Source organism: Helicoverpa zea, chromosome 17 (genome assembly GCF_022581195.2).
Source record: "Helicoverpa zea isolate HzStark_Cry1AcR chromosome 17, ilHelZeax1.1, whole genome shotgun sequence".
Taxonomy (NCBI): Eukaryota; Metazoa; Arthropoda; class Insecta; order Lepidoptera; family Noctuidae; genus Helicoverpa; species Helicoverpa zea.
The window spans coordinates 9251956-9270640 of record NC_061468.1 but is presented as its reverse complement, the minus strand read 5'-3'; the positions used below and the strand labels follow the sequence as shown (position 1 = coordinate 9270640).

General features: G+C 36.2%; 2 protein-coding genes across 2 annotated transcripts in view; both read left to right on the top strand.

The window, feature by feature from the left end:
• The first annotated feature begins 359 nt into the window (after positions 1 to 359).
• Positions 360 to 7686, top strand: LOC124638205 (GTP-binding protein Rit2). Its single transcript, XM_047175103.1, has 5 exons — positions 360 to 750; positions 1495 to 1568; positions 2049 to 2243; positions 2631 to 2771; positions 3360 to 7686. The coding sequence occupies exons 1-5, from the start codon at positions 609 to 611 to the stop codon at positions 3474 to 3476; spliced, it is 669 nt and encodes a 222-aa protein (XP_047031059.1). The 5' UTR covers positions 360 to 608; the 3' UTR covers positions 3477 to 7686.
• A 5834-nt stretch (positions 7687 to 13520) lies between these two features.
• LOC124638511 (atrial natriuretic peptide receptor 2) overlaps positions 13521 to 18685 on the top strand; it is a 57400-nt gene continuing 52235 nt past the window's right edge. The window contains exons 1-2 of the mRNA XM_047175483.1: positions 13521 to 13741; positions 15517 to 15682. Of these exons, the coding sequence (XP_047031439.1) occupies positions 13521 to 13741; positions 15517 to 15682 (387 nt within the window). The remainder of the gene's footprint in view (positions 13742 to 15516; positions 15683 to 18685) is intronic.

Below are 18685 nucleotides of genomic sequence, written 5' to 3'. Positions count from 1 at the left end.
CCAAGAAGTATATTTAATATTGCCGATGCATATGCGGAGCTTTGTACCTTTCATTTTTAAAAATCAAATGATTTTCATTAACTAAAGTTTTGGAACGCACTACAAATATTAGAATACCAACTTTATGACATTCAGTCTATGATGCGTTCAGATTGTTTGAATATGTGTTCTTCTGAAATAATTGTTTTTACATTATGTAATTTGTTTTGCGGTTCCTAGTAATCCTGAATATTGATCTCCAAATACTGTAGGAACAATTATTATTTTATCAGTTTTATTGTACCCATATTTTTACGAATTTGGCATGACACAAAACTTCAAAAACGGAACGTACTTTATGTTGAAAAGTTAGCCAACCCATCAAAACAAAATCGAAATGTCAATCGCTTTCAATCAGCTGTCGATTTTTTATTGAAGAATAGAAGATAAATTATTTGTATATAAACTAAAATGTTCATTGTTAAATGAAAGTGTATTGCTAGTGCTGTGGTGTGATAAAATTCGGCACGGTGGTGTTAGTGTTCGGCGGGGGCGTGTGCGGCGGGCCATGGCGATGGTTGCGGTGTGAAGGTGGCGGGCGCGGCTCTCGGGCGCAGGCATGCGGCGGCATGGCGGGCGAGGCTGCGGGCACGTCGCGCGGCCTCCGCGTCTACAAGATCGTGGTGCTGGGCGACGGCGGCGTCGGCAAGTCCGCCGTCACGCTGCAGTTCGTCAGTCACAGCTTCTTGGACTACCATGACCCTACTATAGGTACTTGACGGAATTAGCACTTCACGCTATTGTTTACATTCCAAGTTAACTACTACTTGTGCATTTGTGGGAAAACAAACACTAGGTCGATGTTCATTTGGTACCATATGGATGGAGTTTAGCACTGTCACCTATTTGTTTGGTCTAATAGTTTAGCTATTTATGTATATTATATGACTAGTCACAGTTGTTTTATAAATATCATTCATAAATATTGTAACTTCTGGGGTAGTGTTTATGTTTATAATTTTCCTTGGGAACAAAATCATTGAGAAACAAATTAACAATAACTTTGCCTGTATTAATAAATATTTAGTTATACAACAATAAACAAATACATACAAATTAATATGCATTAAATGCTTAATTTTGTTGAAAGAAATTCAAGGCTTTATGGTGTTTGGACAGGAAACAAACAACTCAAAATCAAATCAAATCAAATCATTTATTCATTTTATTCATTTTTTATTCATATTTTATTTTATTTATTTAGTCTTATTGGAAATAAAATGTCTCATAAAATAACAATAAAACTTAAAGTAGTAAACAGTTTAGCATTGTCAAAAATTTAAACGATACATTATGAAAAATAAATGAAAATTAATTTAAAGCATCAATAAATGCAAATCAATGTATTCTTTGTTATGGATACTACATCCTGCACATTCATAAAAGGTACCCCGGTAAGGTATAAGAAATATGTTAAAGGCATTTCCACATCGAATGACTATTTTTTATTTTCAGAGGACTCATACCAGCAGCAAGCGGTTATAGATGGAGAGCCCGCTTTGTTGGATATACTGGACACGGCAGGACAGGTTAGTTGAAGGATTACTGATAAAGTTCTTTGGCTATCAGTTAGAAAGTCTGAATCGTTTTATTTTATGATAACTACAACATAACATCTAGTCAGAAATAAGTAGAAAGTAGAAATTACCCGGACACAATAATGTGATTGATTTCAGAAACAAATGTTAAAGGAGTCAATTCCCCAAAATACAAAGCAGTCACCACTCAGTCAACCAGTGAACCAGTGAAGTCAGTCAGTGAAGTTATAGAAGAATAATGTGATAAACATATTTAAAGTTTGAAGGTTCTGTTGGCCAAAATCAAAATCCTTTTTGGTGCCATTAGTTTACTTAGTTGAAAATTCGATCACAATTCTTCTTTTGGTGCCCCTTTATTCTTGAAGGTTGGCCTGTCAGATTTTGGTACTCGTTTCTGTCGATTACAATAGGAAACATATTATTATAAAACCTAGAACATTCTCTTATGCTCTAAATGTTACCCCAAACCAGGTGGAGTTCACAGCGATGAGGGAACAATACATGCGATGCGGCGAGGGCTTCGTGCTGTGCTACTCGGTGACGGACCGGCGGTCGTTCCGCGCGGCCGCCGAGTACCGGCGCCTGCTGGCACAAGCGAGGCCCTCTGAACGCCTGCCGCTCGTGCTTGTGGGGAATAAGCTGGATCTCGCACCACGGTTTAGACAAGTAAGCTTGTTGTTTGTAGGCAGGTCCTCCGCTATGTGGAGTGATGATCTGGCCAAGGTCAATGGTAGCAGTGGATGCGGACTGCTTAAGGCAGAGCAAAGTGTTGAACCTAGGGAAGGCCTTTGTTTATTTAGCACTGCTTAGCAAGTATTTTGGCTGAAACAGACAAACAAAAATGTTATACATTATGTATAAAGTTTACTGTGTAAGAAACGGGATAAGGCCCAAGTTCACCGACAACATAAACCTCCTTTTGTTTTAAATAACTGTTAACATTGAAAATTGAACATGAAAATTCAAAGACCCAACTTTGAGTAGTAATTTGTCGAGTATTTTATTTTAAAAAGATTTTACACATCATCATTCTAACACACATATCTCGCTCAGGTAACGACAGATGAAGGCAAAGCCCTGGCGACGCAGCTGGGATGTCCGTTCTTCGAGACGTCGGCGGCGCTGCGGCACTTCGTGGACGACGCCTTCCACGCGCTCGTCCGGGAGATACGACGGCTGGAACGACAGAGACAGGTAATACTTATAAGTTTTGATATGTAGTATAACTTGATTTTTTGAGAGAGAAGATAGTTTTATTATTAGTCACAATAGTCACAACTTACTTATTATTATTCTTTATTGTGCACAATACATATTTTAATACACACACAATAGAGAAAAGTTATGTACAAAGACGAGCTTAACCCAGAGTTGGGTTCTCTGACACACAACCTTGCTTTGATAACTTAATTTTCAGAGAAAATAATTTTAAAAATTTAAAGAGGCGCTTTTCTCTATGGGCTCTTCAGGAATTTTGTGTTAACCAATATCTAAGTATCATAAAGCTTTTGTTTGTTTACTTGAATGCTGTTACCTTGGGACCACTGGTTTTTGATCTATTTCAAAATAATCTGTAAGTGTAGGCTAACTAACAACTTATCCAGGCAGGCAATAAGTTGCTTATTATCGGGTGCGTGAAACAGTTACTACGGGAGGCAGACGCAACCGGTGGCAGAAGCTCGTAGTTATTATTCCGTAAATACAGAAGAAAATATTCTTATTGCACAAATAAAAGGAGCAAGATAAGGTGTAGCCAAGTTCAATCCAATTGTCATATTTCAGGCATCATTAATGGGGACCGGTATATCGACGAGCGGCGGTCGCAGACGGTGGCGGCGTCTCCGCAGCATCTTCGCTCTGGTCTTCCGACGGAGAAGAAGGCATCACACCTCGCCTTAACTGCCCCATCATGACACTTCGTAAGATATTCACACTAGCATCAATGAAAATCTAAAATACAAGGAGTATATATTTAATACAGCTGGCATTCTAGCTATATTAGAATTCGAAGGAAAGTAAACATAACTTTAGCAACGTAACTTTTGTTATGTACGTTTTGGTATGTCAATAAAATAATGACGACGAAAATATATTGATAAAACTATAAGAGAAAATAACGTACTTATTAAGGTTTAGGTACGTACATTCAAGTTATTTTTTTATTTGGCAACACTGTCTTCTAAAAGGTTTTAACTCTGTAATTAACTTAACTTTTACATGTATATTACTACTTACATTTTACAACTTTTGATATGTAATCAAATCTACCAAAAGAGTTGCAATGTTTCACTGAGATTTAAGTGCATTTAAGAAAGCAATTGAATTTTAAATGTCCCTTCTTCTACCTCAAAATGATGCTATTATTTATGACAAAAGTATACATTACTCTGCTGCTGTTGTCTATGGAAATATTTATTTGTTTTTTAGGCTGATAACCCAGTGGAAGTTTCCTTGCGCAATAAGATATGCCAAAATATTCCGTTTGAATTGCTCAAGAGCACTAGTATGGTTAATATTTGCTGAATCTTGCTAGTTTCTTGAGGCCTAAGATAATTGTAAAGTGGGATGCTCAAATGTCTACTATGAGTTTTTATGTCACAAGCGTAGTTTAGCTTGGCGGACGAACTACCATGCCCCCGGGACAAACAACAAGAAATATATTTGTATGTAAACTATTGATTGCTTAGATTTATCATCCACAAAAATTGCCATAGATAAAATTAGTTGCCATATAAGTTTATTTCGTGCATTTACACACCCTGCCATACAATGCTACTTCAAGCTACCTTGGTCCTCTACCTACCTCTTAAACAATTCCTAATTAGATAATTGGATAAACTAGTAATTTGTTTAGGATCCCCTTTTTTATCGTAGCTAATGTAAGAAGGAATTTAGGCCTAAATGATGTGTTTCTATTGATGTAAACTATTATCTTGTTCGACATACGATCGTGTGAACTTTACTGTTTTCAAGTAAATATTTTTATGTCAAACCTACTATAATCTATGACTATTTCTTTTTAAATAATGTGATCATTCTACGTACTTAAATATTCTTCTAAAACTATTGATGACCCGTGCCATTTTAAACACAAGTCTTTTAAGCCCAGCCTTCAGATACGTTCATTTATACAAGAATATAGATAATATATGAATTTGTATATAAGTTGGGCTCCAGTACCTAATAGATTAGACCATATGTCTTCCGATTGACGGAACCCGCGAAAGCAATAAGTAAATGTAGAAGTTATTTTACATTACTGTTCAAGCCATTGGTTATAGAGAATATTTTATTTAGGACAAGTTTGAATGTTTAGCTTATATTGTAGTTGTGTAGGTAGGTGCAGTCTGATAGCCTACTAGTGAATTTGTATTTTTACGTGCATGATGAATTTTTACAATAAAAAAATTGTGTCAGACCCATAGTAAGAGATTAATTATGGTTTTGCAAACAAACACTGAAACACTACTGTACCCTAATTGTATGTTTTTAAGCTACTAATGTATCATTACATAATGTAGGAGAGAAGAAGGTTGAATTTACAAAGTAATTTCCAGTTGGCTGTCAGACTGAACCGTTAGTCGCCTATTTAATACGAATCATAGGGGACCTTGTAGGTAAAAATAAATTCCAAACGTATTATACAAATGCCATATTCGTGTATCCCAACCAAAGCACCATTTTTTATTGAAAAGTTAAAGTTTTGGTATTTTGATTAAACCTCGGAGTACAATTTAAGTAATATAATGTAAGTGAGATGTGTCGAGCTCTTCTTTTATCTGTGTGACAGATACAGCAATAAGTATAATGAAGTAAATATAAAGATATATTTATGTATAACTTAGCGTGTAATTGGTGTATGTATTACTGAAGTACCGAGGCGTGAGTTTGTAATGTTAGGTCGATACGCACAAAGTTAGTGTAGTTACGTGTACGGTCGTGTTCTCGTGCGTCGCGGCCGAAATATTTGACCATACAGCGCGTAGCTTAAACTAAGGTTAAAGAGAGATTCCTAATTACGAGCAATATTAAACGCCTAATGATAACTAAATGTGATGTGGATGTTTGCTGTGTCTACATTTAATTGATAATTAGTAGTACTTGTGTACCGGTTGTACTTCTCGAAGATTCAGCGTAGATTTTGGTGTATATCTCGTGTTTAATTAATATAGTTTGTATCGTCAAATGCTTCGTCCGGGAACGTTAAATGTTGCGTATTGGGTGACACTTGTGGCCAGAGTGCCAGAGAAGGTGTCAAACTAGGGTATTTATCGTTTAGTGGCGCGTTTAGTGCGTGGCCACGAAACGAGCGAGGAATTGAATATACGTGCCTGAAACAAAATCTATGTAGCTTTAGAATTCTTTGAATGTGATAAAATGGATTTGAATTATTATGTGCTAAGAAAATCATTGTGCCATTGTTAATCTTTTTCTCTCACAACTGTCGACCGAATTTCGACGTAAAAATGTCGTAAATAATTATTTCTGCTGGCTTTACGTCACTCCAGCAGAATTGGGCTTAGTCATTATCACATTACACATAGGCACAAGAAATAATAAACAGATCCTTACACCATGTATACCGGAAAAGGCACTAACTCTCTCTAAAATGCAATTCTAAAATGAACCAATTTGCTGGAGTGACGTCCATCACATTCATCGCTCGTTTCGTGGCCCCACAGCGCTCGAGCTTTGCCGTTTGGCATACAAAGCCTACTTATCCTAACAAGGGATTATATAACTATCTAATTTAGTCCTTAATGCTGTTTGAATAAAGTACAATTTGATTTGTCATCACTGGTCGTGTTGAGTTCTCGTATTAGTAATGTGTCGATAGGTTCTAACTCTAGTCATTATTGTTTTGTATAGCTGTTAATAGATGTTCATCTTAACCTGATAATGGGTGGTTTGCTGGCCAAATTGAAGCTTTCTTGATAGGAACATAAAGTTTATTTTAGCATACCAAAACGTAATAAACACAGGCACGTATAACTATTAATAAAGAGAAAGAATAATAGTTTGCACCCGTTAGTTACAATAGATTTAGGTATTCTTCTAAAAATGTAACACAGAGGGATAGTGAGTGGGTAGGAAAAATTTCCATTGATGAATTTTACCCAAGAATGGAAGTCGCCCTATTTAGCCAGTGAACCAGCACAATATTATGAAATAATATTGTAGTATTAGAGTTATTTGGAACAAACCCTTGTTGTTCACTAGTAGTTTTGCCACGAGTACTAATAATTTTATTGTCTGTAACGGAATACGAATTTTTGATGTTTCTACTGCCCATTGTATGTTATAGCAACACAAAGACTTTGAGTGTGAGCGTAATGAATGTTACCATGTTTGAAAATTCGTATTCCGTAAACTGATTAAAATCAGTTGACAGTATAACTGGCCTAATTTATAATATCTGTCGTATGTATTTATTCGTATATAGCTGTTTATTTATTTCTTGAAGCGGAATTTTAGCTCTTTAGATATTTACTAATTGGCGTTGGCAACATTTGTTGAAATTATGAGCTGGTGTTGCCAGTTTCAAGTGCATTTTCGTGTGAGCGTAATGCCAGTTGGACTGTGTAAGGCGTTGTGTTCGTATTACAAAATGATGTTACAGTGAATGTACACAGTCAACTAGCATTATGTTTAGTGAGCATTAACAAACTTTGTACTTGGTTCGTGTAAAGTTTCGTCATCGAGCGCACTTACTAGCGTTTACTAAATAGTTGTTGAGAGCGCGTAGTCACTATGTACTTGAAATTGACGCTTAAAAACGTATTTAAATTTTAACGTTTAATTAATATATTCCATAGATTAGATGGTTATTAAGAGAGTATATTATTACCCTACAGTAGGTGATTTGAACAATAAATAAATAAAAATATTTCGTGTTTTTATGTACAAAAATTTTATATGTTGAAAGAAATTGTTGTAATATTTTTGTTTGGTCGATATATTTATAAATACATATTTAGATATTTACCTATTTTGTTATGTGTAATAATTTATAACACCAAATAGTACCTTTCAGATTTGTATTTATATTTATTGCAAGAATTGTAAGCAGTGTGTAGAGATTTTGTTGAATAAATGTCATGTTTCGAAACTTGGTTGTTTTATTTAGGTACTGGAGAAATAGCGGTTCGTGATTTGCCTTTCAAGAAATTTAAAAATCATGTAAAATCCAAACTTTTGAAAAAGGATATTATAAAATATCTGATTATTTAAATGATAAAAAAGCTTGTGAATGAGCTGCTCGCTTAGTGAGTGATATCTTTTCAAATGCCTGTGTATTGTTACTTTTGACATTTAAATATTATTATCATCAGATAACATTTTATTAATGACATTGTTTATTGACATTTATATATTATAATTCATCATCCTCCGAGCCTTTTCCCAAACTATGTTGGGGTCGGCTTCCAGTCTAACCGGATTCAGCTGAGTACCAGTGCTTTACAAGAAGCGACTGCCTATCTGTCCTCCTCAACCCAGTTACCCGGGCAACCCGATACCCCTTGGTTAGACTGGTGTCAGACTTACTGGCTTCTGACTACCCGTAACGACTGCCAAGGATGTTCAATGACAGCCGGGACCTACAGTTTAACGTGCCATCCGAAACACAGTCATTGGTGTCTAAGATATACTTAGAAAGTACATACAAACTTAGAAAAGTTGCATTGGTACTTGCCTGACCTGGAATCGAACGCGCGCCCTCATACTCGAGAGGTTGGTTCTTTGCCCACTAGGCCACCACGACTTTTATATATTATAATTGTATTTTTATTTTTTATTATTTTGTATGTCTCTAACCGACCACGGGACTACAGAGTCCCGGATTTTTGGGAGGCGAACGTGGGGCCGAAGCCAACACGCTGAAGCCCTTTTGAGACAACTTTAATGAAATTACGACACAAAACCGACGATTATCCCTGTGTACACTATAGAAATGTACCCAAGGACAATCCCCGGTCCTGTGCTAAACTATTTCTAACTGTGGATGAAAACTACTTGGGCTATTGTGATGGGATGCTAATGGACTAGGAATGGGGAAACTACGGGAACTATGGCACCTGCCGATAACAATGTATTAAATACATGTAAAAATGGCAGGTGGAGACTCGCCACCTCGCTTACTGGGCCCCCGGGAATCAGTCGCTAAATCGCAACAAGGGGGCAACAGGTACATGAGGGGCTGAAGGGTGAGGATACATCGGCGGACTTTAAACGCAGATCACGCGCTCCCTGTGGGTCCAGCATCACCGGCCCACTCGCCACTTACCACGAGGCACCTACCCTCGCTACTCCCCGTCATCCGCCTCAGATGCCTTGCGGGGCTTATTTTTTTTATTATTGTGAATGTGAGTATCGTGTATGCGAGCAACATTATATATTCTTATAACATAAATACTGTCTGGCGGGTTTGAGTATTTTTGAATGGCCTACGCAAATGTTCTGCAGATCAAGTATCGTCGTGTGACAGGTCGTTGAGCTCCCTAAGATATGGTTTGAGCTACACGACGACTGATGCATGCGTGCCGTCTGTTGGGACTGGTCAGCTCCAGCCTGATGTGGCTCTTTCCTCAAAAGGCCATTCCAGACCGCGTACATGGTGATACTCACACATAATATTATTTGATTTATAACATGTTTGGACTTTAAAAGAGACTATGATCCTTGAGTTTGTTTCGGCGTTTCTTCTCAGGGATCAGTCAGTTAGGAAATGCCGACCTCAGCGATCTGACGTGTAAAAGTGATGTAATGTCCAACTTGCGAAATAAACGATTTCATTTCATTTCATTTCATAGCAAACACACTTTACAAACATATTTCAGCGACAATAGGTACTTTTTTTTATCTCTTTCAAGTTGACTTGGCGCTATACTGAAATCAATCAAAATCAAATACTTTTAAATTCGAGAAAGTTAAAAAAACACTAAATATCGTGACGCGTAATATGAAAGAGACATTGATTTAGAAAAAAAAAGTAACGAAATGTTTAAATCGAAACAAAACACACGCCACTGACGTCACGCACGAAATGAAAGAGAAAGATTGATAAAAAGAAGGAGTAAACAAATGTTTAATGAAACAAAAGACACACCAATGACGTCACGTACGAAATGAAAGAGAAAGATTCATAAGTAAGACAGAGATAAACAGATAATTTAAGCAATTTTCAGGAAAGACAAATCCAGTTTCTTTTGATAGACGATGGGGTTGATATATCCACGTGGATAAAAACCCCGAATTAAATAAATAAAAAAAAAAGTTTCTTTTGATAGGGAATTAATTCTAATTTTGAAGCGCTAAAGGTGGTAAATGGTATGATTACGTTTTGGAGTTTAGATTTATTTAGACTTTAACTGGCGAGCTGGACAGCGTGGTCGACAGTGGGGTCGCGTGAGGCGCGGGGGGGGTCACTCCTTCATACTGTGTAGGAAAAGCACTTTTGAATTAATTAACCTGCGATTTTATTGCATTGAATAAAATTAAGTGAAAACTGAAAAAACGAACATGCACAAAATTAAGTCATGTAATTTCTTTGATCATTTTTCGATACTGTAAGTTTATAATGCGTTATCACTAGTTTTTTATTCAGCTATTCAGAACAGTTCATTCGGGACGCGGATACCTATAACGAGAACTTTTATAAAACAGCGATATGCCTAGCTCATAAACTAATGGCTTTCCTATGGAATCGCCATCACAGTTTAAATGTATTTTCTTGTAAACCTAATTTTGTATATAAATGCCCACTAACGTGCATCGACGAGCTTTTACAGGCGCTACCGGTGCTGTCAGTACAAAGTGTCGTGCATCGAACATATTTTACGAACGCTAGTAGGTAGCTTCACAACTGTACATCTTTATTCTGTGCTGATATGTCGTGTGGTCAGTGCCAACAGTTAACGAGTTAACGGCCTTCACTTGACGTTGTCATAAACATTAACAAGTTTATGACCCGACCCTGCTCGCTCGTGCAGACTCTTGACGTGGCACAGATTTCATTTCCAGTATAGGGTTATGGAAACTTATTATTTTCCAAGGCCAAAAAATAATTTTTGTCCGTGATTTCCGTATCCAGATTACAATTAATGGTAACTTAATTTTTTTATGTAGTTAGTAGTAGTTGTTTTTTTTACATGTTCTTGCTGTACTTATTTGTGTTAGTAAAATGTGACAGTTCTTACTAATATTATCGTTAAAGAGCTCTAGCTAAATAAACATTCATTTCTTGAGAAAACGCTTTCCTTTAACGACAAATAACTTCAGGATCCTCTCTCGTATTATTTGTGTAAGTAATTTATATAAAAGTTGGGCTATTACGAACTATTATCAGCCCTATTCAATCTTTGCCAAGTCAACATTTATGATCACTTCAGCAACTCATAAAGCGAGGCTGTATGGCCATCTTTTACGCTTCACAAACCATTGTGATTTCTTTTTCAAGAGGCCGGACGCTATGATAGGAAATCTTCAAACAAATCGTAATATTTCGGAAGTAGGTACTTAGTCTATATATATAAATAATTGGCCTCTCGTAACTCACTGAATACCGTAAATTCTATCCGAAGTGCTTATTCAAGAGTGTCTGCCATTTATAGTAGTTCAATGGGTATTTATTGTGCTTAAAATATTATTGGTCTTTCAAGTAAAGTAAATATCTCTCTACATTTCAACAATATAGATAATGGGGTCGCGTTTTCAAACTACCTGATTTTATTATACTGCAGTTAGTAAAATTGATAATGCCGCGCGGACAACCCGAAAAAACGGTAAATCCACTAAAGAAAAGTTCTAGTCATTTTTTTTTTATCTTGGACTATATTCTGTTCCTAATTTCTTTCATGCCAAAAGTTCTGTAAATATTTCAATATAGATACGTATCTACGTAACATGATTTAGGAATCTTAGCACTTTATTAACCCTCGGAGGGTAAAAAGGGAGTGTAATTAAAAATATAATTCGAATTCCGCTAACGACCGTACTGACCCAATAACGATAGGGTCTCGGGACTAATTTTGTACAATATTGGTACCTCCTTTCCTTTCTTTTTTTCCTCTCAACTGCGTAGACAGCCTTTCGCTGCTTAATTTAGATTAATTAAGATTTTAGAATAAGGATCATTTAAAAAAGTCTAATGGTAGTCAAAAACTCTTTGGTCTTTGTGGTAATTTAACGGTTTATTTATTTGTTAATTTTATTTACTTCGATTTTTATACTTACTAGTCTCACTCAAAGACTTTCCTTAGGAAGGGAAGTACTTATATACCTCTACAGGAAAAATTTAAAAAGAAAATGATGTGGCTATATATACAAACGCGTAGTCAGAGAGTAAGCTAGAAAGCTCATAACGGAGACGGTTGCTTAAGCTTCAGATTATACGATCAAATAAACATTTATGCAGATTCTCTTAATTATAGTCACGTCTTACGTCACGCCAAGACGGGAAGGATTATAAACGTTTCCTCTCAGTAAGACCAATGTCAAGGTAAATGTAATAGTCGTTGGAAAATCCCTTTAATAAGGCGTATATGTAACTATGTTTATGAATAAATAGGGCTGCCATCTCGAATTTCGCCAAACCCGGACAAACATTTAAAAAACCCGGACATTGGGCGTAAATCGCATTTTTCCCCCGAACCTAATTTGTAATCCCTTTACTATTAACATATACTTAAATTCAATGAGGTGCTTCCTTACATGAAAAGTGTCCGGGTTTTCCCCGGACACTTCTTGAAACCCCGCCCGGACGGCCCCCGGACGGCCTCCAAACGAGGACAAATCCGGGGAAACCCGGACGAATGGCAGCCCTATGAATAAAGATAAAAAAGTGAAACTAATTAGGAACGGTAAAAAATTGGAATGCCATATTTAAAGTAAGCTTCTCACTAAACATTTCAGTTGCAGTTGGCAGGCACGTTCATTATGTTCTTACTGTTGGTTTGCTTGGTTAACTGCTCGGACTATGAATTTTTCATACCGAAAGAAAAGGAAGAGGCTGGCTTCCAAGAATTCAATGAAAGAAGTCATAGGCACCACCTCATCTTCATAAAAAAACCGGCCAAGTGCGAGTCGGACTCGCTCACGAAGGGTTCCGTACCATAAATTATAAAATGAGCAAAACAATCACATTTGTTGTATGGGAGCCCCCAAAATATTTATTTTATTCTAGTTTTCAGTATTTGTTGTTATAGCGGCAACAGAAATACATCATCTGTGAAAAGTTCAACCTATCACGGTTCATGAGATACAGCCTGGTGACAGATGGATGGACGGACGGACAGAGGAGCGAAAACAATAGGGTCCCGTGTTACCCTTTGGGTACGGAACTCTAAAAACGACGTCATCTTCTAAATACACGCATATTGTCGTATCAATTATACATTACCAAGGAGGTTTAGTTCGCGGGAAAACAGACCTGTTGCGCCCCTATTTCCCCTTACTACTTTATCTTAGGTTTGGCCAGCATCCCAGCCAGTCGCTTACCAACCGGGGCTCAGAGAGCATGCATCTCTGCTTGCGTGGTGCCGCGAAATTTATATGTCGTAAATAGAAAATATTTTGAATTTGGACTGTGTTAAAGGAGTAAATTGAATTTTAGGTTTTGAAGTTTTGATTTTCTTAGTCCGTATAAAAGCTTATTCGTAGTGTTTTTATTAGGTACTTGTTTGTTATAATGATAATTTTTATGAGATTATAATGGATGTGGTGTGAAACAGTGTGGTGTCTATGAGTCGGGTATTTAATTAATATTAATTGAAGTATCAATTCTCATATCGTCATATGATATATGTTGTTTTTCATGGATTAATATAATTTTCATTTATTAATAGGCGTGTATGTGAACTTTCAATTCTTATGGTAAAAATGACAACAAATTCTTTTATAATAAAGTTTTATTAATCAAAATGTTCTAAAAGGTAAAAACCGAAAATGCATATCTTGCACCTTTCCTGTATATTCCTATTTGCGCCGGTTTTATCCGGATCGCTGACTTCAACAGTTGTGTATAAAGTAGGGGTCCTAATGGCCTCCCGTTTGGACTCCCCATTCGATCTGGAGCGCTGCGGGCCAGCTGTAGATCTGGCTCTGGATAAAGTCAATGAGAAGTTCCTGGCGCATCATGGGATTGAGCTGCAGAAGGTGCAAGGAAGGTACGTGGAGAGAACCCCATTTTAAATTGCTTTAAGTGATTTGTAACAGTTTGTAAAGATCTCTATGAAAGTCAGTTCCGCGATGTTTCACTGATACGAAAAAGTAGAAATTAAGTCTTTTTATTTTATTTTCAACGTTGTGACAAAAACCTGGAGAAGTTCTGAAATTATGATTAATCACTAATTATAATGTGCTGATGACTGACTTTGAATTTAACCGTGCCGCAGGAATTGCGGGCTTAGTTTTCGATATCGTTAGCTCACTCTGGCTAAAACACTTCTTAACTAAAACTGATATTCACCAAAAAATTTCATATGCCATATCCATCCATTACTTAAACATATAACTGGTATTAAAACATACACCACTAGACGATAAAATATCGCACCATCTACAAATAGATAGTGCTACATAATAGTACTTTAATCGTACACTAACTTAATATGACGGTTTAAACTATGAAATGAATATAAAACGTGTCTGAACGTCAGACCTTCTGACGTGAGTTTAAAGTTTACATGGTCATAAACTGCGTCTTCAGGAAAGCTATCTACTTGGCATTCTGCCCGTACCACTTCTTTATAGTGTCTATTACCTACAGATGTTTCAATAAACCTTTACCTATGGAGTATGGAATAAATTTCACTCCCAAGGGAATTGATATTGAAGAGTAGCAAGGGATCGCTCTTTGATTATAAGATGGAAAACTTTTACGTACTCAAAATGATTGAATATCTTTGATATTTCTGCAGCCAAAGCAGGGGTTAATTCAATTGCCGATGGAACCGTTATCCTTTCAAAGACGATGTCGTCAGCTTATGCTAAGTAGGGTATATAAAAGTAAGTTGATACGTGCGAACCTAAAATATAATATGATAAAATATGTGTAAATAACCCCACGTCAATCTTCGTGATGGATGCGGGAAAATTCGTAGAATCGATATAGTCGCCAAAATGTTTGAGTTATTCTTGCGGCACTTTATAAAATTGTGTATTTAAAGCTTGTTATTTATCTTTATCGTGAACTTTCAACTTTGTTGATAGTTTATTGAAGTACGAAAAGACTAGTTTATCGATGATCTAGTCACAGGACAGCGTATTCTTTATTAAGTACACAAACAACACATGTCAGTTACAAAGGCTGACACTATGAGCGATCTTATCGCTGAGAGCGATCTTTAATAGACAACCTTTATGTCGTCTAGTCAGTATTGATTTTATTTTTGTTTGTTCATAACGTCAAAAATAAAAAAGCAGAATTACGAATTTTGTACTGGTAAAGCCAAGGTCAGGAAAATGCCTGGTTTAGAGGATTAATTACGGAACCACAGAACATAAATAAGATCCTCCCCAATTTGTCGGTGTATATTTGGGTCGGATGGTTGGCAATCACTTTACCGAAAACTTATTCAAAATTCATGATCATCACACATGAATCTTTATCAAAACATTAGCTAGTACAATAGTTGATGTTGCTTGTGGTTTAGAGCCTCGCCATATTTAGGTAAATACCTATTCTCATGAATTAGTTATATTACTGTAAAGTTTCATCAATATCCGTTTAATACTTTTGGCGAAATGAATAATAAACATACATAGATGTGTAATCTATCCAAACTTTAAAACGTTTATAACTTAAGGGTAATGTGATCTGGTGGAACCATGACCAAATGTTTTGAACGTTTTTACCTCATTGCTTGGACTACAAGTGGGCCTCTTTTAATTACAAACACAATATGTTACCTTCTTTCTAAAACCCACCATTCATCCCCAGCTACCCCTCATGTTCCGGAGCCATAGCCCCAGGGTTGGCAGCAGACATGCACTTCAAGGACGATGTGATAGCCTTCATCGGACCTGCCTGTGCCTTCGCGTTGGAGCCGGTGGCAAGGCTCGCGGCCTACTGGAACACGCCCATCATTACTGGGATGGGAGATCAGGTGAGGACTATGTTATTTTAAAGTAAGTTAATTTTAAGCAAGGCTATAATGATCCTGCTGCGGGATCCTGGTACTGATAAAAGGGCCTCCCTCAGCGGTGATATACAAAACCAAAAAATCGCCCTAGGGTTCGTATGTTGTACTGTGATTATAAATGTGTCTGAAGTAAGCTTCGGTTTTGCCCTAAAACTTGTATCTTAGTTGTAGGGACACATTGTTTTGTGGTGTTTAGCAGTCTGTCTAAAAATGAATATTGTCCGTAATAATTTAAAATAAGTACCTAAAGAAATATAAAAAATTACCGCACAGCGGAATTTGTTTATAAATATACCAACTACATTCATACATTAAATTGAATTTAAAATAAGAGACGAGTGTGTACAGAGTTCAATCTTTTATATTTCTCTTTAAAACTCAATTACATTAAAATGCAAGAAAGCTACATTGTAAAAACGCAAGTATGTTTTCCAATTAGCCTCCACACATGTAGTCTGGCGTCTGAAAGTATTCTCGCGAGGTGTCATGATTCGCGAAGTCTGGCTATAAATAAACTACCTAATCTTTCTTTGTCAACTACAGAAGCAGACGGATTGTAGTGCTCTTGAGAAAGCACCTGTATGCCAGTCGTTAGCTTTAGAAGCTAGTTTTAAAATATATACTTTTTGCTCCCAATGTTATGAATCCAAAACTCTTAAGGGTCGGAGTTTTCAAAATCAAAATCATGTCGCTCGATCCTCAGTCAAAGTCTCAGTCAAAGTCATATCTTTTATTTTAATTTTGAATTTAGCTTCCCGTTTTAAAGTAGCTTTCTATGGAGAAGAATGAGCAAGAAACTCTAATCTTAACAGCAGTGAAATACTTATTTTTAAAAGTATATTTATACATTTTATGATTGCTACAATATCGCATTGGGTGTAACCTGTAAAGATATTTGTATGTTTGGAGAGTAAATAAATAAATCTTGAGTCTACTAGATGGTTAAAGACAAAATATTCTTCCGAATATACAAATGCTGGAGGAGGTGCCCGTTTGTTATGCTTAAATAGTTATTTTTAAATTACATTCAAAGTAGAAATGAGTTGAAACAACCAATTTCCCTCTCGTTCAAATCATCCTACCAATGTCTTAGGAAAGCACATAGTATATTTTTTATTCATCTCCCCCGAGAAACGAGTGGAGCCACGGTATATATATAACTATGTTGATAATATAAGCAAACAGTGAGTATTTCAATTAAGTGCCTGAAGGTTCTCCCGGGAGAGCGACCCCCTCATAACTACACTGAAATTAACTTTCAGTTTATAAAACTTATATTTATTACAGTGAAAGTACCTAAGTTTATGTGTGTGTTAATTTTAGAAGGAAACTTTCAATCTTCGTATTCTTGTTTTCCTATGAGAGGATAGTTTGTTACTAATTGCCACTTCAATCAAAATGAACAAATAATGTCCTTGGAATCACAATTAATACAAAACTAACATTTCTAGCACAAAAGAACTCGTGTTAATTAGTATTACACATCAGTAACAAAACAATAATTCAGTAACAACAGGCACTTAGTTCAATAAAAATAAGTGTTACTTAATTGTTGTTCCCGTAGCGATATGCTACGCACGTAGTATGTAGCGCGTAGCACGTAGCGCGCGTAGGCGAGCCTGTAGATGCGGTTTATTAGTCATTATTTGTGTTGATGGCGATATTGTTAATTTTATCTTGAAAACTTTTATTTTGAAGTGAACGTTGCTCTTTGGTGTTATTTTTATTTTATAATTCAGTATTAAATATTATAATTGAAAACATGTTAACAAGCCGTTGTCTTGCGGTTTTACCCGCGTTCCATGGGAATTACAGCCCGTAGCTAAAACATAGCCTATGTTACTCGGGAAGAATTTACCTTTCCAACTGGGAAATATTTCTTTCAAATCGATTCCGTAATTTCGGAGCCTTTAGAGTAGAAACGTTATAAACCAACAAACAAAAAAAAATCCTCTTTTTATGTTGGTATAAATTAGCCCCCACATTAAGAGTGCCTCGCACGAAACACTGTTTTAGAGATAGGGGTTTTCCTCGTAAGGTGACAAGTTGAGTGATCGTATAAAGTCGGCGGACACTCAGTAGTAAAACAACTGTCGATCATAATTTGGGCTATGGGATGTAATATCCGGAGCAAAATGATCTGTTTCTTGTTATTTATGTTAGTTGTGCAAAAGTGAATTCGTTTGCTTGTTAAATAAAATAAAATGTGTAAGTTGAAATTAAGTTTAGAATTTTGGATAGGGAAATGAAGTCAAAATATACATATATGCTGCAGATAAAAAAAAGATGGATTGATCCCCTGAAAGATGACATGAATAAGATGGGATGGTGGATATTAGTATGACGGCTGATGGACAGGAATGGAATCGGAAAATATATTGCGTCGACCCCACATAACGAAGAAGAAGTCCCCATTATTTTGATTCTTTACCAACTGGTGATTGCACATAATGTCAAGTAATTACAATATGAAACTCAACACTGAAGTAACTCTTATTAGTTTTCTTTTTTTGTTTTATTAGGATAGTTTTTATATGTAAATTATGTCAATATATGTATACCTATATAATAAATTCAACACTGAACCGAGTAAGGTCTTTTCCCGTCAGTAAGAAAGGCCCCCATTATATTTAATCATTATTGTATTTCAGTAGCAATACTAACAACGTTTTCTGCCTCTTTCTAAGTACATTTTATGTTCCCTAATACATCCCGAGACTGCGTAAACCTTACTTAACGTAAACTTATTACGTCCAAGAGCGAGTTAAGCAAGTTAAGTTTAGTAGAAGTGCTAACATCATGTTAGTGGGGGTAAACTTGTTAAATTACTTGTTGGTTTAACTGTTTATCTTGTAGTTAAACTTGTGGTTATTATTTTCTTGGAAATCTGTGTTTATTTCGTTTCCGATTCGAGTGCTGTTGTAATAAAAGTTGATGTATATTTATTGTGTTTTTGGGACTAAATAT